A 25,111-nucleotide genomic window follows, 5' to 3' on the forward strand; every position below is an offset into this window, starting at 1 on the left:
GCAGGATGTTTCTTTCTCAAGGCCATTGCTGATGTTTCTCCGGCTTGGCGCAGTATTAGCACACACCTGTCTAATCCAGAGTTCCAAACTCTGTTTTTTTTTTGGATGTTACTTTATTTTTTGTGTGTGAAGCTGCAGCTAAATCTGTCAATAATAAATTAATTTATATGCTAGTTTTATTATTTTTGTCTTAAAGCTTCCAGTTGTTGTTCTCATCCTAAACAGATGTGAAAAGGTTTTTATATTGATTCTTAATACATTAGAGTGTAGGCTAACTTTTTAAAGACACTATAAAATCCCTTGGAATGAGAGTTAATCAGTACCAGATATGAATATTATGTGTTATGAGTTTGGCATCATGTAGTAATTAAAGTCGCTGTGATGTCTCCTCTGGCTGGGTCGGGAGGTTTTGTGACTTCAGGGGGGATTATGACATCGTTGTTGCTAATTTCAGATAGATAGATGCTGTTTCATCCTTCCTCTGTCACATCTCCCAACTGCTTGTATGCAGTTGTCTTAATCAACACTGGAGCCTTTCCGTCTGTTGGAAAACGCGCTGAAAGGAAAAACTGCCTTATTGGAAAGAAGCAAAATGAGAAGATGACATTTGATTGGCAGAGAGAGCGAGAGTGACTCATTCATGTAGCTCGTCGGATTCAGAGCTATAGATCTATTCAGGGCTGTGGTGACACATGTATGCGCGTGGTTTTGTGCGTGTATTCCTGCACACTAGTGTTCAGACGTGTAAATCAGATATCTGAAGTCACTCAGTGAGCGGTGCTGGGTTTGCTACTGTGGCTCTGTGTGTGTATTGGAGTAAAATGAGAGTAGTCTGCAGAACAAACCACAACACTGAAGCCATATTTGAGATTTAAAAGCCGATATTGCTTTCCTCAGATGTCCTCCCTCTGTTAAACCACAGCTCTGCATTAATACAATCACAAGTTGTTTCTAATGCTGAATATTTAGGTAAAGTAATAAAGGACAGTATACTTTGAATTTAATCTCTACGTAAATGCTTTATGGGGGATATGGTTCGGTCTCCTTTAATGTGGTGCTGAAACAATCAATTGTAATCAATTATTCAAATAACCATCAACTAATTTAGCAATTGATTAATCATTAACTGGAATAAACAGACTCTATGAAAGGTAATTTTGCTGAAATAACACAAATAAAGAGGTGGCATATAATATTTAATTTTTATGTAAATGTTTTTGGGGTAACATGGTTGAGTCTACTTTCATATAGTGCTGAAACGATTAATCATGATTAGTTGATTATTCAAATAATCCTAGACTAATTTAGCAATTGATTAATCGTTAACTAGAGTATACAGACTCAAATTTTTTTATTTTGATGACAGACCAACAGAGTAGTGATTAAATCAAAACTGTACAAAAATATGAATATTTTTGTGTTTAAGATTAAAAAATATTTTCTTATTTATAAGTAAGAATTGTTTATTTGCATCTTTGTGTATTTCTAATGCTGTATAATTTGCAGAATGTGCCAGGTTGTTTTTTACCCCATTTATCAATAAATCGTAAGAATAATCAATTGCTAAAATAATCATATTACTTTTGTCATTCCCATATACTTGAGCCACTGTGTCTTAGTTTTTGAAAAACTGTTGTCATGATTATAAAGATAATCATAATAATTAATATACTCAGATATTAATGTTGAACATGTTTCACCTTATTTACATTAGTTGGATTTCTGATTGCTGTTCTTAACCATTTGACTCCAGAAATAGGGCTGCACAATGGATTGAATCAACAATCTTTGTAATGTAAATGTTTGCAATTGCAAATACTGTAAGTACTTTGAAGCAATACATCATATTCGTGTGACATTCATTCACTCTCCATGCAAATAAAATATCGGGAAAATATAGGCAGGTTATAATCAATATCCCAATATTTATTAATATTTATTTTGATATTATGGAGTCATGATCAAACAGCAGTCATCTTGTAAAAGTTTGAATTTATGTATGGCGGACTATTGACTTGTGAGAATATTAGCAGCAGAAAACTAAGGTAAACTCACTTAAAGCACTTGAGAAATTAGACAACCAACTTTTGTGTCATTTTAACTTATGCTTTTGCACAACAGAGTGAAAATGCTGGTCAGAACCAGAGCAGATTGTTTGTAAACTGCCAGAACTTTGGGGTTTCATGTGACTCTTGTTATATCTGTAGTAAATATGAGGCATGTTAAGCTTTTAAATCCTTCTATGAAGTACTAGTCTGAGAAGTTAGTTCACCCAGAAAACATTTCTCCTGACTCCCTTCTTCCTTACTGGATGATTGGCCATATAAGTCTTCTCTTAATAAACTCAAATTTAAGGTGGAGACTTTATTACTGCTGTGTTTGGTGGAAAAGGTGTTGTGTATTAATATCAGCTGGTTTTTCAACTTTGATGTCACCTCATTTGTGTGGACATTGTTTACTTTTCTGCATATTTGTTTGATCTATTATGGAAAGACAACAATTGATTTAACCAGAAAAAACTATAAAATGTATTTTATTTTAGATTCTGTGCCATGTGTCAGTAGGTTAAAAAAAAAAAAAATCCCCGTTATTTCTTTGTCTCTTTCTCCTCACGCTCTGTATTTGACGTCTCGTTTGATCATTCTTTACAAGCCACGGGAAACGCTTCTAAAGGTTTTCAGGTTTTTAACAAGCCTTTCTAGTAAAAAAGTGTTTCTCTTTTTCATCGCGCCGACCGAATGCCCAGTTTGATTCGCCTAATCAACGAAGAACCTGCCCAACTGTGGAGATGTCTGGTTTGGTTGACTTCACTCTGCAGGGTGTCGGCTTCACTCACTTCCTGCACACAGACAGATCCGTAACATGCAAACTTTAAAACTTTCAGTCTTTCTTCTTTTCTTTTTTTTTTTAACTTTCAATCATTTAAACCCAAGTTCATTCTCGTGCCCCGACGGCGGCAGGATGTACTACAGATCTCCTGCAGGGTAGTCACGCAGCCAGCAGCTCATTACAGGTGAATGTTCTACAGGGTTGTCATTTTCTGGAAGGGAAAGCATGCTCCGACGCGTTGGGCAGCACGTGTACATGCATGTATGTGTTCCTTCGCTGGGAAAACTGATAAGGCTTCAACCTTGGCTCAGGCGCTCCAGATTAGCAGATAGAGTCCTGAGCTGTGAGATCATCACCGATGCAATTGCTGAAGGATTTTGTTTCTCATTAACACTCGAGTAATGATGCGTTCCCATGAAGAGTTTTATTCCACCCACTGACGCTGCCAGGACCTAATTACGAGCTTTAATTGGATTGGAATTATGAAAAATCAAAACAGCTGTGTAACAATGAAGGCTTCGCTGGTTGTATCATATCATAATGACTGACTGAACATAAAGAGGTGCACATTGAACCTTTTTTCACTTCCGATGCAATCCAACACAGAGAAACGGAGCTCAATTGACTTAAAATGTTTGGGGGTTTTTTAAACTGAGACATACTGTAAATGTACTAAATTACAAATTTATTTGAATTTATTATTATTATTATTATTATTATTATTATTATTTGACAGCACACTTAAATAGCTTTACAAACTTGGTCAAACATCTAAAAACATGTTTTTATATGTTTTTTAGATTAGGGGTATAACAGCCAATGTAAAAATCAATAATAAACTGAAACTGACAAAAACGATGGGTTTACTGCCTTAGTGGAACAATAAAAATAAATTGCCAAAAACCTTCTTTCAAATGGTTCAGAAAGTGTAATGAGGGATTCTATATAATGTAACAAAAAAGAAGGCACCAAACATAGAATTAGACTGAATAGATCTGTCCTTATGGACCGGACATATTGTCACGATACACAATCTAGAATTATTTTTTTAAATACTGGGACGGATACAGATATAGTTCCTGATGTTCATATTCCAACTCTGCAGTTCTAAAAAGTGCATATAGACATTTAAAAAACCGTTTTTCATTTTCTGCAGTTTTTATTTGAAAGTAAATGATACTCGGATGGTATTGGCTGATTTTTAAGCCTCCTTTCTCTTTGTTACCCCCAAAAGAAATCCAGTGTAACAAACTGGAACCTAAACGAGGAGAATATTAATGAGAAAAGCAGTGAAAAGACTTTTAGTTACTCTGGAGGAGCTGCAGAGATTCACACTCGAGTGGGAGATTGCGTCAAAAAATGGAGGTTCACATTCCAGCAAGAAGCCAATTTACATATTACTGTATTTTCAAAGGTTAGAATGACCTAATAATTGAAAATGCGTGGAAGGAATTTAAAAAATATCTTTTGATTCTCTATATCTAACCTGACTGAACCAAAGAAAAAGAATGTGGAAAAGTTTCAAGGTATTTTTTGCAACAAGACATGTAAGAAGAAAAAGTTCGGCAGCCAACTTCCTGCCTCTGAGTGTGGAGTTGGGACCTGCAGACAGGTTTCAGAAGCAGCCAGGAAGTCACTTGTCTACTTTTTCCTCTGACTGAACTCAGTTTGATCTAATTAGGAAGATTTGTGATAGATAAATCTTTTTCCCAGCAAACATTCCTTTTGTTGCTTCTTCAGCTCATTTGAAATGCGGAGGCAGTCGGCAGCAAGAAACGTTTTGTTGTGTAAATAGAGTGAAAAAAAAAAATAGAGACAGGAGAGTGTTTGAACTTTCCATTTATTAAACAACAAAACAAGGTTTGTAATGACAAAATACATTTTCTTTATCGTTCTGCACATGACAGTAATGTGGCTGCCTGCTCTGAAATTGTCCATCTCTAAACGGTGAAACATTGTTGAAATATTTGGTTTTCAGACTACAGGAAGTATCAAAGACATAGAAGCCAGATTCCAGCTCTGAGATCTGAGGAAGGGACTCAGCGTGTTTTCTAGATGCTTTGTACTTTTCTTAGCATTTCACTTTGATAGCATAGAGAGTTGAGTTCATACTATACATGCACCATAAATAGTTTGTTTACATCGTTACAGTCTCACCGCTCACCGCGCCCTCACTTTGGGGTTCCCACACTTCACCACTTCAGTTTGGTTGTGTGACTTTTTCACTCAAATGAATGAGTTCATTCACACCAGCCCTGTTTAGTCCACTTCAGTCAAACTCTGGTCCATTTTTCTGGAAAGTTCAGTTTGTTTGAGGAGGTGTGAATCAAACTCTGATGGGAACCAAAAAAGCGAGCTCTGGTTAACCTACAAACTTTGATCTGGTTTCACTGGAAGTGCACATGTGAACGCCAAATGGACCAGAAACCGATTCAAAGGCAGGAAGTGAACTACAGTACAGTGCATTCTGGGTAAATACAACCAAAATAAATGCACGTGTCTAGTGCTTACGAGAGAAATGGCTTGTGGTCTTTTACCAAAGCCAACAAAGAAATCCTTCAACTGCTAACATATGACTTCACTCTATTTTCGTTGACATTTCATGAAGAAGAAAGTTGCGCTCATGTCTTTTTCGGAGTTTTTTGTGTCATTTCCGTCAGTGGTTTTTGGTGCAGCGCCCCCACAGGTGAGGAGGGGAACAGGTTTTTCAATTGGTTTATATTGTTTGATTCAGTGCAGTGTGAAAGCAAACCATACCAGCTGAAAATGTAACAATAAATTGACTCTACTGGGCTATCAGGTGGGGAAAATACAATTTAAAATCTTCATCTAGTCTCTTTCCAACAACTTTATTTTAATAGATCAGAAAAATGTCATCTGATTTTTGCGTTCAAGCTTTTCTTCTCTGAACAATTATTGGTTGTCCTGGAACGTTTCCCATCTCTCTTTATGCCCTTCTGTCTCATTTTGTTTGTCTTGCGGCTGAAAAGGTAACTCAAGCTCACCTTTAAAAGCTTCTGTCTGCATCCTGGTTGGAGATTATTCTCAGTTCTCTTTAGCTGGTATCCTCTAACCTACGATGTGTCTCTTTAAGCCGCAGTGATCATGTGAAACCTGAGGGTTCACGCTGTCCTTGTTTCTCTTTGATCTTTTTTTTTGTCTCTTCCTCCGTCTCATCCTCATCTCTATGTTTCCACCTGAGTTCCTCCTCGTGCCGCCTCCGACTCCGCCCGGCTTTAAGCCCCTGGCTCCTCGCATCTGAACTCCATCCTTTAGGGGCAATTATGAGCTCAGCTCAGTGAGGAGAAGATTGTTTTTAAACAGCAGTTTGAGGCTCAGACCTCCTCATTAAAGCGGCGTTAGGCTGTCTTTTTGTGATTCCAGTGTGGCAGAGGGATGGTTATTGTAAAGTAAACATGGAAACCAGACGGTTTGATGAAGATGGCCATAAGTTGATCATTATAAACTGTTTGTTATTTTGGACTTCCTAGCTTGCAGCAGGGTGTTTATTTGTGTTTTTTTCCCAGGAATATAACCCGCCCAGCAGAGATTCCCCGTTTCCTGCTCTGTACCCATTTATTTCCTGCTTTTCTGCGCTGTCCTGATCCCGGCGCCGATAAACCCGATGCAGATCCCAGCCAGCCTGTTACCTCTGCGCGTTGCTCTGCGTGCCCCTGCAACGCACACCGACCTTTCCACAGGCTAAATTTAGATTCGGCAAAGAATGAGAGGAAGGGAGGGAAAAATAAACGGGGGATAGATGGATAGATGGAGTAGCGTGCTGCAGAAACTTTTTTCTTTCTGCTAGAGAAAACAGTTTTCCATTGGAGGCTGTGTTTGCTCTTACCCCCTCTAACAATACTCCAGTGATGTTAATCTGTTATTATGAGCAGCGGTCCAACTGCCGTGACGTCAGATTTCCCGAGGAAAGCCGGGCTGCGTGTCGAACCTGCACACTCACTGATTGCTGGCGTGTTTCTCTTGGAAAGGAGAACGCAGGTGGCTCGGTTCTGCAGGCTAATGGGGAATTCTGCTTTGCTCTTTTTCTATATTTAGACTCAGCAGAGGTCTGAAATGCTGCGTTTCACCTCTTCCTGTCTGGAGCAGAGTTTGCTTTATTGCACAAAGGCTTTTGTCCCGTGAGATCTGAGTGTTTGCTTGTACACTTCCTGAAAATTACCTGATCACTGAGGGGCAGTGCTGTCTTTTAAAGACTAATTTGGGTCCAATTTGACTCCAATAATCTTTAACAGAGATGATTATGATTCATTAGCTTTATTATTTGGTGGTGCTTCTTAACCAATTCTATCAAACCAGAAAGTTTCACTCCATGTAGTGTCTTTCTCAGAAAGTGATGATTAGATGCCTCTTTTTTTGTTACAAATTTATGAAGTTTGCAAATGTTTTCAAACCCTCGTCAGTTGACAGTTCTAGCCTCCAGAACAAACTTTACTGCACATCACTCCATTAATCATAAAATTGTGCAAATTGAAATTACGAAAATAAATTTGCTTAATGGAAACAGGGCAATTTTGAAAAAACTTGTTTTTTGATAATTTTTGTGTTGGGATCAGGTGGTTCACTTTATTCACATCACAGGAGTCACGTGATCATCAGCCTGGTGTTACTATTGGTGGAAATGACAAAGAGCCTAAAAATCATTTTCCCTCAATAAAGACTAATAAGCACACGGACAAGGTCGCGCTTTGTGTTTTAAATATAAACTGGTTCCTCACCTGTATTAGTCATTTGCTGCTGTGTTGAGGCTGAGTAATAGTCACTTAAGGGATCCAGTCATACATCCTGTTGTAGCGCTAAAACTCCTTCTGAAAGCGATTTAAAAATAAAGTTCACTTTAATCAAACTCTTGTTTGTTTGCCTAGAAAGTTCGGTTCATTTGGGGAGCTGTGAATGCAAAATCAAACTCTGATTCAGACCAAAGAGGCAAACTCTGGTCCACTTACAAACCTCAGTCTCTGTTTGGTTAAAGTGAACTCTGGTCCGTTTCAAATGCATGTGTGAACATCATGTACACTACAGGCCAGGGCTGTATGCGCATGCTAGCGCTAGCAGCAGAAATGACTCATCATCTTTCACCAAACACAAAAAAGAAATCCTACACCTGCTAAAATCCAATGCCACTCCATTTTTGTTTGCATTGTTGTTCTCAATGTCTTCAGAGGTTTGGATGCTGTTTCCTTCTATGGCTTTTTTTGGTGCTGCCCCCTCACAGGCGAGGAGGGGAATAGGTTTTCCAAAGTTTTTAGAACCATAGCAGCTGAAAATGGAATAATATTTAAATTTAGGTCCCTAATCAAACCAAGTCTATTAGGTGTGAAAGCAGCGTGAATCTCTTTCTGAGCACTTCATGTATCAGAAATGGACGAAGGACTAAACTTGTCCAGTATATTAGATCTGAGCATTTCAGTTTCTCTCTCTTTATTTTTTATTTTTCAACTAGCTAAGTAAAATAAATTATTTTCCAGCCCAATACAAGCTAAAATAACTGCACAGATGCCAGGAAACTGGGTGGTGTACTTCTGATTTCTAGTTTCATTCCCATCTTTATATAAGTAGCAGACTATTACAGCAATAAGTGCGGATCAGATCTACAACATCTGTGACCATCGGTCCAGTCCACTAAGAACATAAAAACCAGCCATAATTTCTATTGTATGATGCCCTCTGTATCTGGTGCATCAGATTATAAAGTTAATGCAAACTTTAGAGCAGCTGTAGTACACAAGATCAAACAACAGACGTTAATAATTTAGCTGCATCATCACCTGTCCTTCTAGATTCTCTCTGTTAATGTTTCCAAGGCAGGATTTCTGAACCGCAGCATCATTTATGTTTGCCAGCATCATGCAGCAATAAACCGATAATACCACCACTGCCATTTATGTGGACCCAGGCCCAGAACTTCAAACTCCCGTGGCAACTTTTTCCGTTACTGAGTCTCATTTTGTCTCATTTGTCGTGACTCTGCTGTTTATTTTCGGCGCTGAAAGCTCCGGTTGCTAGGACACGGTTTGTCTTAGGAGAGGCTGAGCGAGGGAGGGACCTGTATGAAAAGGGAAAAAAGAAAGAAACGGCAGCAGCGTTGAGGGGGAGAAAGGCGAAATCTGTGAAAGCTTAACGACAAACGAACGAGCTATGAGTCAGCGGGGACATCTGCAGCGCACACGCAGTGGGCACGGTTGCTATTCCTGCGCTCTGTCTGTGTGCTCTGTGCACCCACGCATGAACCCACTTACCTCCGCTCACTAACCTGTCTCGTGTATCTTTGTACTTTGTGCCTGTGAAATATTAGCTCACCCACTTTAGTTTAAAATACCCTGACTGTACACATCAAACTTTCCTACACGCCCCATCGTTAGGCAGCAGCGTTTTGTGTCATGGCGCCTCACCTGTGCCCAGTGACACCCGGCTTATTGTCTGAAGTATGGATCATATGCTCAGACCAAATTAGTAATCTGCCTTCAGATGGCTGCTAGCTATCTCAGCCAGCTTGTCTGTCTCTGTTGGCGTTCCCTCTGAGCTCCACAGGAGGTCTGAGTGCAGCATGTGGTCCATTAGTCATCAGGAATGATTCGGTTTTCCTGGATTTATGATGCCGTTTCTCAAATCTTTACTGGTTAAAACACATCTGATGCTTTTGGACCTTAGATTCACATGAAGGAAAGCAAGAAAGTTGCATTGTTATAATATATAAAGGATGTATTCAGGGTTTATGTGTAGTATAAAGTTTTTCCAGTTATTGTGTTTTCCAGAGACTCAAGTTTTTCTCCATGCTCTGAATATTTGGAAATGTTTTGCAGGATGTTGCGCAGCTGCTGGCTTTGCATCACCACATGTTTCTATTCAAAACTTTCCTTCTGATTTGTTTTCATTTCATTTCATAAATCAAGCTCAGATTGCAACAAACGATTATTGTAGTAATTGATTACTCTTATTATGTGATTAATTGATTTATTGCTTATTGCTTACTTTCTAGGCATTCTTTTGCTTAGTTTTGCTTTTCATATGAAACAGTAGGTTTTTTTTAATCAGGTTCAAATTATTTTAATAATTTTTAAAGGACAGAACGAGAAAGGATCATCATGTTGCAGGAAAACATCAGTTTGAAGCTATTAAGTTCAGTTCTATGGTGTTTTTTTGTTTGTTTCCCCTCCAGGTGGTCTTTTGTGGGCTCTAGTGTCCGTTATATGAAAGTAGGCTGACAGAAAAGGGGGAGGAAGAGGGGGGAAGACATGTGGCAAATATCGCCAGGTCCGGGAATCGAACCCGCGACGGAATTCGAGGACTCGAGGCCTCCAAACGTGGGTCGCGTTATCCCCTACGCCATCACAGCACGCACAATACTATGGTGTTTTTTAAAGTCAGTGTTTATTTCTGTTCAACTTCAAAGGCAACCAAAGAGTTCAATAGTTGGTCTTTAACCTCTAAATTGTGTAACTATATTGATGAATATTGATACAGTGTAGATCCACAGCCTTGAACTTGACCTTTGGCTGTAATGTGGCAACGCTGTTCACCAGCAGCCACACTAAAATCTGACTGAATATTTTGTTCCTGTCTGAGTGGGCTTCTAGTTCAATGATGGGCTTCTGTTTAATGTGTTGCTTTGACAGGAGCTGCTATTAAAACCCGGGTTGTTGCCAGATCTCCGCTGACTGCATGCGCCAAATTTCGCTGCGTTTCGCACGTTCAGGGCTGGACTTTGGTGTTACTATACCCAGCTCTCTTTTTCCATGACTGACTTTGGGTTTTATCAGCAGGTGCAAATGCTCAGTCTGGGTGGAGATTAGAGAAAGTGTGCGTTAAATTAACCAATGAGCACGTGCAGATTTGTAAATAAACAACCAAACAAGAACAGGGTGATCAGTTCCTTTTACTACCCGTTTGGTTTATTGTACAAAAAAAATATTTTGACTTGGCCATCATAACACTAAAATAGGAGTGTGCCAAGAAAAGTGATTCACAAAAGAATTCAGATTCTCATTTACTATGATTCAGAATTAATAAAAAATAAATAAAATAAAACAAATCCTCTGTCTGTCAGCTGCCATTTTGTTGCTACACTGGAAGTTACTGGGAAGTACGTACATAATTAGGGGTGCAAATTATCAGTTAATCTAACGTTTGATAAGCGGCCATTTGCTTAAAAACCTGAGTTTCTTTTGTATCTAGAGGGCCGACTGCCTTTCCGTAACATAAAGGGAAAAATTTTTCATATGTTTACACTGCTTGAGTTCTATTAAAGTGAAACTTAAGGAGCTTGTTGAGTGTTTATATTTCAGAACAGAAATGCATAAAGTGCATTTTGCATCCCATTTTGATATGACCCCGCCATCTTTATTTCTGTATTAACTGGCAGCCAAATTACAACATTTAAAAAGGTCTAAGCATAGGATATTAATCAATCAGTTGGAAGTAATTATAATCTTATAAACCATTTGTTGAAAATTAATCATAATTTGATTAATTATACACAATAAAGAGAAAACAAAAGAGAGAGAGATTCATTTGGCTCCATCTGTGTTGAATGCAAACATTTGGACTCAATTTTGATTTTTACCAAATACCTGGGAAGATCGAGGTTGACTCGAGCATCACTGTTTGCAATATTTTCACACAGTGAATGTAAATTGCAACGTTGTCATTCATGGAGGAGGTTTATTTGCAGAAAGGTGGCGCTCTCTCCATGACGCTTTGTAAAACCAGGATGGAGGATGGAGGGAGGGAGTGGTGCCGTTTAACAGAGGGAGTCGACGTTGACTTAAATTTTTATCGCATTATTTTGTGGTAATGTTTGGATAGCAATTGAAAGTGATGAAATGAACTATCTATTACTTATTTTTTATGTAATTGCATCCTGTGACTGCCTGGTTCAGCGACACAAACCCCAATACGCTCATGAAAAACATTCCCATTTGTAATGCACTTCTTTAGGACACCAGTTAAATGAAGAAGTGTGATTTGTGTCACTAAACTGCTCACAGTAACTGGAGTATTGTTGGAGTATTGTTTATCAGAATGATAAACAATTCGATAAACAATACCATCTTAGCATGGATTAATATTTAAAATACAATAAATGTGAAAGACATGTCATTCTTCCAAAGCAGACTGCAGTAGATCACGATGATCCTTTGATCACCTACAGATTGCAGCAGAAATCATTATGAAAAATCGTTTTAAATCAGAAATTGATTCTGAATCAGATCATGAGAAAATAACCCATTTTTCTCATTGTTCTGCTTGGGTTCCCGTTCTCCAGGAGTGTCTGCTGGGTTTCTTGGTCTCCATGGTGCTGAAGAACCTCTGAGATCAGAACCAGAACATCTGGATTTATTTTGAGATTCAATTAGACACAGCTGGGCTCCATTTACTAATTGGCTGGCTTTGAAGGCGATTGTTTGCACTGGATTTTATTTTGGCGGCAACATATGAATACATACCCCACTTTTCAAAGTTTAGTTTTTAATTGAAAGCTGACATAAAGAAGCTGCACTTCTTTATGTCGGACTAAAAAAGTATTTTGTATTTTAAGAGGAGCTAGAGAAAAGTAAATATTCCTACAACGTGTGTTAAACAGTCCAGACATCCTGTAAAGTACAGATTTAGGAACTCATGTCTGTTTTTCATCTACGTTTTTTTTGTGGTTCTTTTTCACTGTTATTGTGAGCTTTTAATAAAGTTCCTCCTATCAAACGCAGAAGGCAGTAAAGGATAAAAGGAGTAAATATTACAATTGCATCATATGGTGCGTTTGGGTAATGATCGCATACATTGAGGCGTGTTGTTGTTGCATCATCCTGCTGTGATCAATAGGACGCAGAACGGCGGCGTGGCGGCGGCGTCCGTGACCATGTGCGTCGCCACTGCACACATACAAGGGACTTTAAAGTGTGGGAAACAAATTGTAATCTTGGTATTTAGACGAGCGAGATTTTTTACAGCAGTTGCATAAACACACACACACAGAAACAGAGAGAGAGAATTAAGCTTTGTTATATTGTGCCCATATGTTTCCCAGCCTGAGTTTTCTCAGCCTGATTGCCAAGGCACATCTGGTCCTAATAAGGTGTGTGTGTGTGTGTGTGTGTGTGTGTGTGTGTGTGTGTGTGTGTGTGTGTGTGTGTGTGTGTGTGTGTGTGTGTGTGTGTGTGTGTGTGTGTGTGTGTGTGTGTGTGTGTGTGTGTGTGTGTGTGTGTGTGTGTGCGTGCGTGTGTGTGATTACGCTTCAGCTCTCCAGCCTTTCAGTCTGGCCTTCTGCACAAGTAGTGTTGAGTCTTTTACTGCGTTTGCAGCATGAAGCCCATACTTTTAACCTTTGTATAATAGTGTGTGGCTCGCAGAGTGTGTCCTGATAGTAGTTATCAGGCCGTATCTCATATTTAGTCTGCTCGTGTTTCAAGGCCTGATAATCTCTTAAAACAGTGTTGATTTTCCAGCTTTGATGCTGATAGGGGCTGTGGTTTGATATATCGGCCGTCTGTGGGAACAGATTCAACCGGAGTGATCATCAGCTGCAGCTTGAGGCGACAATAATTGGGTTTTATATTTTTCTAAGAAAGAAATTACAGATGACAGAAAAGTGTTTTTCAATCGTTCCTTCTGTTATACAGTGGAGTATCAGGGACAGTTTTTTAATTAACAAGAATATAGGCACAATATTAGCAGAAAAATTTTATGAGAAAAAAGTTTGACATGACCAGCTCTGTTTGTGGTTCTTTCTTCGAAATAGTCTGTTTTACATAATCGTTTCAAAGTCCTGATAATGATTTGATGCTGATGTGATAACAGAGGAAGTATTTCTACTCAGAATTATTTCTTTAAAACTTATGCCAGTGTAGAACTTCACAATATTCTCAACATTCCTCATTTTAATTTTATGTTGTTGTTACCACTTTACCACTTTATTCTCCTTTTCATCCTCATAGTTGACCTGAATTCAAAGTTCAAATAAACAGAAACTGTAAAACATGCTTGTCTAACAAGATGGCCGCCATGGGTTCGCTGACATCAGTCTGAACTATGGAAACCAAAGAACATTGATGGGAGGGGGGATCCACATTTTCCAAAAATAAAAACTTCAAAAACCCCAAATTGGATTTATTGCCCAGCCCTAAAACTGAACATGAAGTATTTTCTGTGGTGAAACATCACTAAGATGATCCCCTGTGTTTTTCCGGCAGGGTTCGCCTTTCCAGAGTGGGCCTACAAGCCGGAGTCAAGCCCGGGCTCCAGGCAGATCCAGCTGTGGCACTTCATCCTGGAACTGCTGAGGAAGCAGGAATACAACGACGTGATCGCCTGGCAGGGCGACTACGGCGAGTTCGTCATCAAGGACCCGGACGAAGTGGCCCGCCTGTGGGGGGCCCGGAAGTGCAAACCGCAGATGAACTATGACAAGCTGAGTCGGGCTCTGAGGTGAAGCTTTCTGCCTTTTCTTCTTTAACTCACCAGAATTCGGGTTGGTTTAGGAGGCATGTTTAGGTAGTTTTCTCTCCTCTCCAGTAAGGTTTTAAATATATTTTTTTTAAATTTAAGGTGGCCTCTTATGTGTCCATTCCCCCCAATTCAACATTTACAATGTTTCGTGAAAATGACTGTAAATAGATGCCCAATTATACAACCATACGTCTTTGAAAAGCAGGAGTGGAGCCTCCTGCATAGTCAGCAAGAATTCAGCAAGTGGTTTCTAGATGGTAAGTCAACAACTAAACACTTGTTCTTTCTAGCAGCCATTGTATGGTAAAACCTGCTGAGCAAATGTCCTGCAGCTCTACTTGGGTTGCTAGGTAAAGGCACAATGCCACTGAACAATTGGGACGTTTTTAAAACGGCTCATTCTCCAGACACCAAAAAAAAAAACCCATCAATTTACCGCCAAAAAACAGGCTGTTTTTTTTTTAAGTGTTTAGGTTGTTTTAAGAAGCAGTTGAGACCCAAATGGAAGTGTAAAAATGTGGAAAATGTGACTTTTGCATAACGTAAAAGAAATATGCTTAAAATGAGCTTAAAATGTGGCTTTAAAATCAGTTTTTAGACAAGCCTGCTTTGAGATGGACACCTTTTCATAGATACTCCCTCAGCACACCTGTCCTTCATGCAGAAATCAGATCCTGATCTTTATTTCAATGTTTCAGTATTACTCTTCAAACTGTAGAAAATAAAAAGAAATGCATATATTTATGTGAAAGTGAAGAAGCTTCAGCCTGGGATTTAATGAGATCCATTAGTTCTCATATCTGTGACTCAGATGATCTGTCCTTCCATCCCTCAATCATCCATCCATCTGAATGTCCATCCATCCGTTCTTCCATTATCCATCCGTTCTGTCATCCATCCATCTGTTCTTTCATCCATTCATCTGAACTTCTATTGGTCCATCTATCTATTCGTTCTTCCATCCATCCATCTATCAGTTTCTCCATGTCTCCTTACGTGTATCTGAGTCTGTCTCATCCATTCACCCACCTATCCCTTTGTCCATTTATGTGTTGGTCCATCCGATTATCAATCTGTCCGTGTGTCCCTTTGTCTATTCATCCCTTCATCTTTCTCTTTTTGTCCTTTTATTATCCATCCCCACTCTTCTTCTATGGTCTCTTTTACATGTGTATTTGTAGAAACAGCTGCCATTGATTCATGCTACACTTTTATTGTTTCTTCTCTAAAAATTGACCAAAAGGACAGAAAACTGCAGAAATTTGCGTAAATAAAAGGATGAAACTTTGACCTGAAAACTGCAGGCGTTCTGGGAAAGAGTGAAATGGTTTTCAGGTTTGTTCTCCATCTTTTCCCTCCTTGTTTATAACTTGTGTTGGGTCGTCGTTGTGGCTGTTTGTGTGGTGCAATTAAAAGGAGCCGTCGTGTTTTGAAGCAGCCTCTGCTCCGCGCCGAAGCTCCAGGGTGACGGCCAATTTAGAAACACACACCTTCACCCACTGCGGAGCACATGTGGGATGCTGCTGGGTTTTATTTAGCCACCCGTATGTTCTCATCCTTATTTACACACACACGCACAGTCACGCAGACGTGCCCACACACACACGCACGCACACACACACACACACACACACACACTCTTAACACCCTGCTCCGTGTCAGTCCTCCTCCAGCCCATCTGTCCTGTCTGCTTATGAACTTTCTTCTTGCAAGAAAATTTTATTTTATGCCATTTAAATATTTATAAACAACACAATTTATCATAAATGTGATTCTAAATTTAAAGCAATTCATGATACACTGATTTAGCATCAAAAATTAAACTTATCTGGACTGATCTAAAATCACACGATGCATAAATAAAGAGCAGACAGGTTAAGGTTGCAGGTACCTCCATGAACTTGGAGGGGCATTTTTACGTAAAGCACAGATATAGAAACAAAGCTTCACCTTAATGAATAGTTTGAATAAGCAAACATGTCTGGCGTCTATTAATACAAATGTGCCATAAATTGCTAGATAATCTGTCTGACTCAAACAAGATGCAGGCTGTTTTAAGGTGCAGGAAGAAGTGGAATTTTTCAGTTTTGGATGGGATCTAACTTTTCTTTGTATTTGACCTGCTGATTGCTGGTCGCTGGAAAAATTGACCAATTACAATAAATTCCTAATTAATTGATGCTTTGGAGCACTGATTGCAGGACATTAAGGTGGTATTTAGTGTCAGTTCTTGTATTTGGAAAGTCAATCTGTCCTAGACTCATCAGAACGCCTAAAGTTTTATCAGCACCTAAACAGTCGGTTTTAAAGATGAATTCTTACTTTCTCTCTGATCTGAGCGTTTCACATCAACGACAAGCTGGAACCGAACTCTGCAAGTTTCTTTGTTGTGGTTTCTGGAGCTTTTATACGAACCGCAGGCCGTTAATTGATTCTGACGTCGTTTGAAGAAACTTCCTTTAATCTTTGATGCTTTTCTGCGTCTTTTGAAGTGAGCTAGCAGTGGTGCACACGTGTGCTTTCATTCATGCATGTACAGTATGCACGTGTGGCTATGTTACTGCATTTTATGGCTGAAATATGACTCCTGTCTGTTTTAAGCAAAGATATTTGATAAGAAGAGGCGTGTGGTGATGCATTTTAAACTCGCCTTGCTTCCTCCTGGTGTTTGCTTCTTTCACAGCTCTGCTCCGGTTCGCACCTTTGCTAAAACTCCGATGTTTACTATTTGGAAAGGTTTCACCACGTGTCCTACATGTGCTCTACTTAGATTCACATTGAGTTATTCACCACTTCCCAGTTAGAATATTTACTTCATCTAGAAGTTTACAAACCTTTCTGATATGTTAACAAAAAGTCAGACTTTTTGTTAACAACTACCTTCTACCTACCGACTACCTACTAGGAGTGCAATCTGTGCATTCCTAGTAGGTAGGAGTGCACAGATAGCAATTTTTGGGCTGATCACCGTTCTATAAAAAGACTTACAATTCACATTTTGGTCAATACCATTAATTGACGATTATTTCAATTATTGATTCATCACAATTAATCGGACTCTTCTCAAACCAAACATTTCACTACATTCAAGCCATTTTTCTGATGAAGACTTGAACTTTGTAAAGAGAATTTCTTAAATATCTTGTATTTTCATCAAAGTGTCTCTTTTGAGTCTCCAATCCCTAATTAACGATTAATTGATTACTAAATTAGCTGACAGTTATTTCCAATTAATCATGTCAGCCCTAGTTTTTAGGTTATTCTAGATAAAAGAAAAAAAACAATATAGTCACAGAGGAGTACATTTCCAACTCAGTACAAAAATACTGTAGATTTCAAAATTAATCTTTGTCAAAATGTTGAAAATTTGCTAAAAACAAAAAAAACCGTTAAAGCGTCAATTTACGACATTAACTCCAAGATCTTCTCTAAGATTATAAAGTCAGACATTTATGCTTGGAATCGTCTAGGAAGGAAGATCCACATCTGAAACCTGCAATCATCAGGATTCATATTGTCTGTTATTATTGATCAAAACTAATGAAGGCAGCCTGCCTGCTGTAACCACCTGTTTGTTCCTGAGTGATTAAATGACCTCAGCTCTTCATGATCTGATTACTTCCCCTGCTCACAGTTCCTGCCGGTTTTGTCCGTTTGCTGCTTTGTGCGGCCGCTCTCCATGTGAGAGTGTGGGAGTTCATCACAGCCGTTTCTTTCAGAAGAGGCCCTTCACTCTTTGAGTCACTGAGGGGCTCAACGAGCTCCTGCTTTCTCCCTCCTTTGTGCAAAACTCCCGTGACGAATATCATGTCTACGCTGGATTCAGCCTGAGCAGAATGACTCATATCCCCATTATTGTGTGATTTCTTTAACCGTCGCTCCTAATGTGACCGATCACCTCAAGTTGTGTCGTTTCTTCATGTTTACCTTCAGTTTCCTGAAGATTAATCATCTCTCTTCCTGTCCCAGATTGAATACTTGTTACGCATGTGACCATAAATAATAGCATTGATCTTTATGGATGGACGGATGTGTAAAAATTAATTGATTGGTGCTCAGGGTGCAGTTATACAAGCTTTTGTAATCTCATTCAGCCTGCACTGCAAAAAAAACTAAATCTTACTGAGTATTTTTTGTTTCGTTTCTATTGCAAATATCTTAGTTCACTTGAAACAAGACAAAATGAACCTTCAGGTAACTTTTCAGCAAGATATAGGAGCTTGTTTTCAGTAAGTAATTCTTGAATATTGATTAAAACGTAGGGCTGCAATTAACAATTATTTTTGTAACCAATTGTTCTGTTGGTTATTCTGACAACTAATTTAAAAAAAATTTAAATTGGCATATTCTGCACTTTTCAGTGATTTGTAGCAAAAATGCAAATGCAGCTAAAAAATACTGTCTACTTATTTGTTTGTTTTGGGATTAATATTTGAATTGGCATAATGGAAGATAATTTTCCATGCAAAGCTAAAAAAGAAAAAAAGGCATTTGAGGAGATCTGGGTTGAACAGATTTATATATTTTTTCATATTAAATGCAAAATGTAATGTTTTGTGTGTTGTTTCTTCAGCAAATAGCCATTTTTAGTGTCTATTAACGATTAATCGATTACTAAATTAGTTGATGATTATTTCAATAATCCATTAATCACAATTAATTTGATTAATAGTTCACGCCCTAATAAAAAGTACTATTTCCACTGGCAGATATTTTCAGTTGTCATCTGTCAGTGGAGTAGCATTTTTCTCAATAATAAGGGATTATTGGCCTGAAACAAACCCCTTAATCTTGCTGAAATGTTACTTGTGAGTTAGTTTTGTCTTATTTCAAGTTTAATAAGACATTTGCACTAGAAAATACTTGGTAAGATTTTGTGTTTTTGCAGTGTGAACCAGACATCATCCATAAATCCATGTGCAGATTCACCCACCGAGCTTCTCTGTGCTTCATGTAACTGGAAATGATGCGTATTACATTTCCCAGAATGAGGTGGCCGGTCCCTGCTGAATGAGGTTCTCCGATTTACTTGTTTTTGTGTAAAGTAGTATGAATGTGGCTGTTGGTGAGTCACACTGAGCCATTTTCTTGTCTTTTGGAGGAGCTGTCAGCAGCTGCCTATTCACTCTTTGCATCACTCTGTGTGCTGACGATGACTAATGCACTCCTACTAATGGAGCCGCCTGGATAAGACTAAATCTGAATGGATGTCTCACCTCCTTCAAGCTCACAGTGAGGCTTTGAATTGAAGCGTTGTGTTCAGTCAGGAAGCGGCCTGTTTATGGAGGTTTACATCACTCTTTCCATCAAGAACTCCCCTCCTCTCACAGCATTTTGTTTCTTTAAGCTGTGTTGATCAGTCTCACTGTGCATCATTGTATCTTTACCCATTTTGTTTGGTGTGTTTGCTCTTTTCTGCACCAAACAGGCTTTTCCTTGCTTATTTCTTTGATAGCAGACCCACCTTGATGGCCTGTGGGTTTTTATTCTAAGGATTGTAGCATAAAAGAGAAAAGAAATGTTCTGCAGTTTCGTTGATGGAGGCCATAGTTTTGAATGCAACGGAAGGAAGGAATTATTATTCCTATTTATGCATCAAAGAACCTTTTGTGTTGTTTTATAAGTCTGTGCTTTCATGCACATGAGAAAAGCAAAGTGTCTAGCCTCTAATCAGGGGTCCACAACCTTTACAAACATCCACTTTTACCCTCAATCCAGATTTAAAAAATTGTTTACAGCCTCAAATATAACATGACCTTTTGGAAAAAATGACAACTTCTCATTTTAGTGAATATCTAATTGGGACGCAAACATATTATTTCAATTTTTAGGTTTTAAGTTGTGGTGGGACTCTATTAAAAAAAATTGTTTATTGCAGGATCTGTTGTGCAAAATTCACTTTTTCCTTGTTTTTATACTTCTATCCTGGTCTTTACTGTTTCTAGAAACTATTCAGGTGCTTAAAAAAGCCTTATGTAACCGTTTTCTACCAATAAGTTAATGGTTTTTGGTGTTTGAAAACAAGCCGTTTCAAAAACCCACTGATTAAGTCACAGTCGGTGGGTACAGCCCAGTTACCTAGCAACCCAAGCGGAGCTCCGCCTACTCCACTATTTGAAGACAAGCCCGATTGATCCGCTGGTTTTACTGCTGACCAACAATCAGAAACCTCTGCTGCATCCTTGATAGTTGTGCTTCTTCAGCATCGAAATATGCGGTTTTACAGCCATTTTCAAGAGTCTAAAGGGCAAGTTTAAACGTTGACCTTGGGGGCGTGGCCAACAACAGCTTATTTGCATAAAAGTGACAGACCCCTAAAACGGCTCATTCTGGAACGAGTTCACAAACATCAGAACTGAGGAGCTGAAATGTCATTGTAGGAGAATGATTTTGTTTTTATAACCCACAGACCTTTCCTAACTTACTTAAAAGGAAGCATAATGGGTCCCCTTTTAATATTTTTCACAGTATGTTACTAAAAATGTTTAAACTTTTACAGTGGACTTCAAGTATTCACAGGAGTTAGAGACCAACAGGTGCTGACAAAACAATTAGAACCTCTTATTTTAATAATCCAAACACTCAACATGCATTAGTACACATATTATAAACCATCTTAGCACTATTGCATAGACCTTAAAATACTGTTGGTTTATAGGTCACTGAACTTCTTAGCATCCAAATACTACCAAACATGGAGAAGCAGCATTCAGCTTCTATGCACCACAAATCTGGAACAAACTTCCAGAAAAACGTAAAAGAGCCGAAACACTGAGTTTCTTTAAATCTAGACTAAAAACTCACCTGTCTAGAGTTGCTTTTGAAACATTATAAATGAAACGCTGTCCAACATTTTTTGTGTTTTTATGATGTGAAGCAGTTTGTTGCTGAAATGTGCTATAAAAATAACATTTTGATTGATTGATTTGATATTGTAGAAACTAATTAATTCAGACTAACTTATCCCCACTCTTGGGGTTACAGCCAATCAGCTTCAAAGAAAATAAATAAAGTTCCTGGATTGGCTGCTTTACAAACACCAGGAATTATTGTGTCAAGTAGCATTGAGAGTAGCTTCTAAAGCTGCATTTAATTTCCAATATGTTCAGTGGTTTGTATAAGCTTGAAAATCTCTCCTAAGGTTTTCTTTTCCACGTGATGAATTTAAACTGCTGCTAACTTCAGTAAATCTGGCTCCACGGTGAATAACCTGCAGGTGACAACATCTTCCTGTCCTCCGCTCTCTGCACAGATACTACTACAACAAGCGGATCCTCCACAAGACCAAAGGGAAGAGGTTCACCTACAAGTTCAACTTCAACAAACTGGTGCTCGTCAATTACCCCTTCATCGACATGGGCTCTGGTAGGTACACATTCGCAGCAACGTGAAAACTGCTGGCCGGGTTGGTGTTAAAGCGCGCTGAGGTGATTTACGCAGCGAGGAGGGGAAGCGTTACGCCTGCTTCTGGGGAAGGTTCTGTTGGTTTGTGTCGGATTTTAAACTGAAACATGAAAAACGAGATCCAGCTGTTGGATCTTTTACTCATCAAACGTTCAACTTCCTGCGTTTCAGACTTTATAGATAATTCAGTTTCATTTTAATCTTTTAAGCGTACTTGTTTTTAAACACTTTTTTATTATTTTATATTCCAACATCTGCTACTTTTATTGGGGAAATGAATACAAAGGAGCCATACTTAGGCTAAGGATTCAGACTATTTATGGTTACAGATGACACAAAAATAAGACTATGTCTTTTTGATATATTTTCTAACCCTATTTTTGAAAATAGCTTAACTTTTGTTATTTAATGCATATTTTAAATAGTTTGGAACTTTTGCATCATATAAAATTCAGTTAAAAACGAAAAACTGCAGACTGGCTTTGTTGTTTTTAATTGCCTTTGCATTCCATTTACTACACTTTTTACTATACATTTATTGGCACCTCTGGCAAAGGCACATAAAAGTCTTTAAAGCAAGTTTACTGCTGTAGTTTAAAAACAAAAACTGTAAAAAGAGTAGATGAGAGTAGAATGTGAAAAACCCACAGTAGGCAGGAATAATTGATGCCTCTTTTAATTTGTATTTAAGCCAATCAGAGTTTTTTACATTTTCCCTTAGATGATAACATTGGTGGTTTTTGATGTGGCTCATTGCCCAGGGTAGCATATCACTGGGGGTGGCCTCAGTTACAGATTTTATTTATTTACTTGTCTACTAAGTTGGAAGTAGGCACCCACAGAGGTGTACAGAATAGGCACTGAAATAAATGACTGTAAAGAAATATTTAATTGTTTGTAATGAATCAAAACTGACTTTGAGCATCGCCATTACGCTCATCAAACATTAACTTAAATGTTTTACACTAAAGAGAAATTCTTTCAAACAAAGTTTCATGAACATGATGTATGAATGAATCACATTTCTCTTAAATATGGGAAAGAGAAGCGAACATGTTATTCAATTACAGCTAATGTGACAAATAAATCTCACTCTGTCATTTTACGGTAGGGGTCACCGACCTTTATAACTCTAACTTTTAGAGTTATAACGACCTGTTAGAGATTGTAACTCTAACAGGTCTTTAGAGTTATAACTAGTTAACTAGTTAGTAGTTAGTCAGCTTTTTCCACTCTTTCTAATCAGGTTTTAGCTGAAATATTCTCGTTTCAGCTTCACCAAAGTTGTTAGATCTTTCTGCTGTAATAGGAGGGACAATACGAGCCAATGAAGAGCTAAATAAAACGTTTTTCTTACTTTTTAGTGGATGTTGATCTTCATTTTGTCAAAACTGACTCAGATTTCTGTTTTTAGGCCCGAGCAGCAAAGCGCTGCGAAGGCCTATTGTATCTGTACTGTTTATTATTATTATTATTATTATTCTTACCCCCTCTTCGTGCGCCTTTTTGGGGGCTTTATCATATTCAAAAACTCACCAAACTTGGCGGAAGCGACTAGGCGGTTTAAAAATTTTGAATTTTAAGGTCGCCGCAAAAATCGCAAAAAAAATTGCTCAACGGCAGCAACTAGCAATTTTCAACAGACCCATTGCTATTCACTTACTTCATCGTAGAGACTTGAAATTCGGTACAGTTGTAGAGCTCACTAAGACGCTCAGAATTTACAAGTAATGTCATAGTGCAACTATCACAGAAAGTCGGCCATTTTGTATTGAACGTCCATTTTTTTCCTCGATTTTGACGTTTACAGCCTTCGTATTTGATCGAACTCCTCCTAGGGATTTCGATTGATCGGCTTCAAACTCGGTCAGTCTGATCATAAGGCATGTCTGATTTAAAGTTATCAAATTGGTGAGTTTTGGAGCATGTTGAAGGGGGGTTACCAGGGGTCAAAGTTCACCTACACGCCATGAAACAAAAACCTCTTATATTTCCTATACAAAAACACATAGAGGGACCAAACTTTCAGTGATTGATCGGCATCGGGTGTCCTATAATACCCTGCAGTGAAATTTTTTTTTTACATAGGCCACGCCCCCTGAGAGCAGGAAGTGTAATGTTTTACTGTGAACGGTCGCTATCTTAGCCCTTTGACCTAATCAACATGAAACTGTGTCCAGAGGCAGAAGACATGTTGGTGTGTTGTGGATTCCAACCCCGACTGGCTGCGATGAAGCAGGTGGGCGTGGCGGCGTTGCGAACGCCGTCGAATTTCGTTTGGCTCTGAATTCCACAGTTTCGGGGTGAGCTGCTCCAAACTCACTAGGATGGATCCTTATCCATCCCCGAACAGGAATCCATAGCGATATTTGGTGGGCGTGGCCTAATTTCTCTATAGCGACCCCTAGAGTATTTTAAATGAACAGCCCCAAGCCATGCTTTAACTTAGAATTACGAAACTTGGTACATATGTGTATCTTGTCAGGACGTACAAAAAAGTCTATTAGAGCCATGGTCGAAACCCAACAGGAAGTCGGCCATTTTCTATTGAAGGTCCATTTTGGACCTCGAGTTTGACGTTTACAGCCTTCGTATTTGATCGAACTCCTCCTAGGGATTTCGATTGATCGGCTTCAAACTCGGTCAGTCTGATCATAAGGCATGTCTGATTTAAAGTTATCAAATTGGTGACTGTATGAGCTTGCTGAAGGGGGGTTACCAGGGGTCAAAGTTCACCTACTCGCCATGAAACACCAAACTCTTATATATCCTGCACAGAAACTCACAGAGACACCAAACTTTCAGTGATTGGCCGTCATCGGGTGTCCTAAAATACCCTGTGGTGAAATGATGACATCACTTAGGCCACGCCCCCTGAGAACAGGAAGTGTCATGTTTTACTGTGAACGGTCGCTATATTAGCCCTTTGACCTAATCAACATGAAACTGTGTCCAGAGACAGAAAACATGTTGGTGTGTTGTGGATTCCAACCCCGGCCGGCTTTGACATAGCAGGTGGGCGTGGCGGCGAGGCGAAGTGACCTGTAACGCCGATGCCATACGTTTGCTTCTAGATTCCACATGTTTCGACCGAGCTGCACCAAACTTGGCCTGACTCATCCTGGTGTGATGCCTGACAATGCTATGTCATCATATTATGACGTCATCTAAGCCCCGCCCCCTCAGAATGAATTAGAGAGATCTTCTGTGTAATTACATAATAAACAGTCCATGTTCGTTGTTTGTAGGGCAATGCTGCCCTCTGCTGCCCACTGAAATAGTTTCATTATTTCAGTAATTCGACACCAGAGGGCAGCATTGCCCTATGGAATGAAAGTTCAATGTTGTAATGGAGGAAAAAATTTAATAATTAGTAATTCTAACACAAAAACTCACAGAGACACCAAACGTTCAGTGA

General features: G+C 38.9%; 1 protein-coding gene across 2 annotated transcripts in view; it reads left to right on the plus strand.

Moving 5' to 3' along the window:
- LOC102233304 (ETS domain-containing transcription factor ERF-like) overlaps positions 1 to 25,111 on the plus strand; it is a 43,881-nt gene that overhangs the window by 13,425 nt on the left and 5,345 nt on the right. For both annotated transcript variants that reach the window (XM_023344353.1, XM_023344354.1), the window contains 2 exons: positions 14,034 to 14,268; positions 21,542 to 21,654. In XM_023344353.1, coding sequence (XP_023200121.1) covers positions 14,034 to 14,268; positions 21,542 to 21,654 — 348 coding nt within the window. The remainder of the gene's footprint in view (positions 1 to 14,033; positions 14,269 to 21,541; positions 21,655 to 25,111) is intronic.

Source organism: Xiphophorus maculatus, chromosome 13, assembly GCF_002775205.1.
Source record: "Xiphophorus maculatus strain JP 163 A chromosome 13, X_maculatus-5.0-male, whole genome shotgun sequence".
Taxonomy (NCBI): Eukaryota; Metazoa; Chordata; class Actinopteri; order Cyprinodontiformes; family Poeciliidae; genus Xiphophorus; species Xiphophorus maculatus.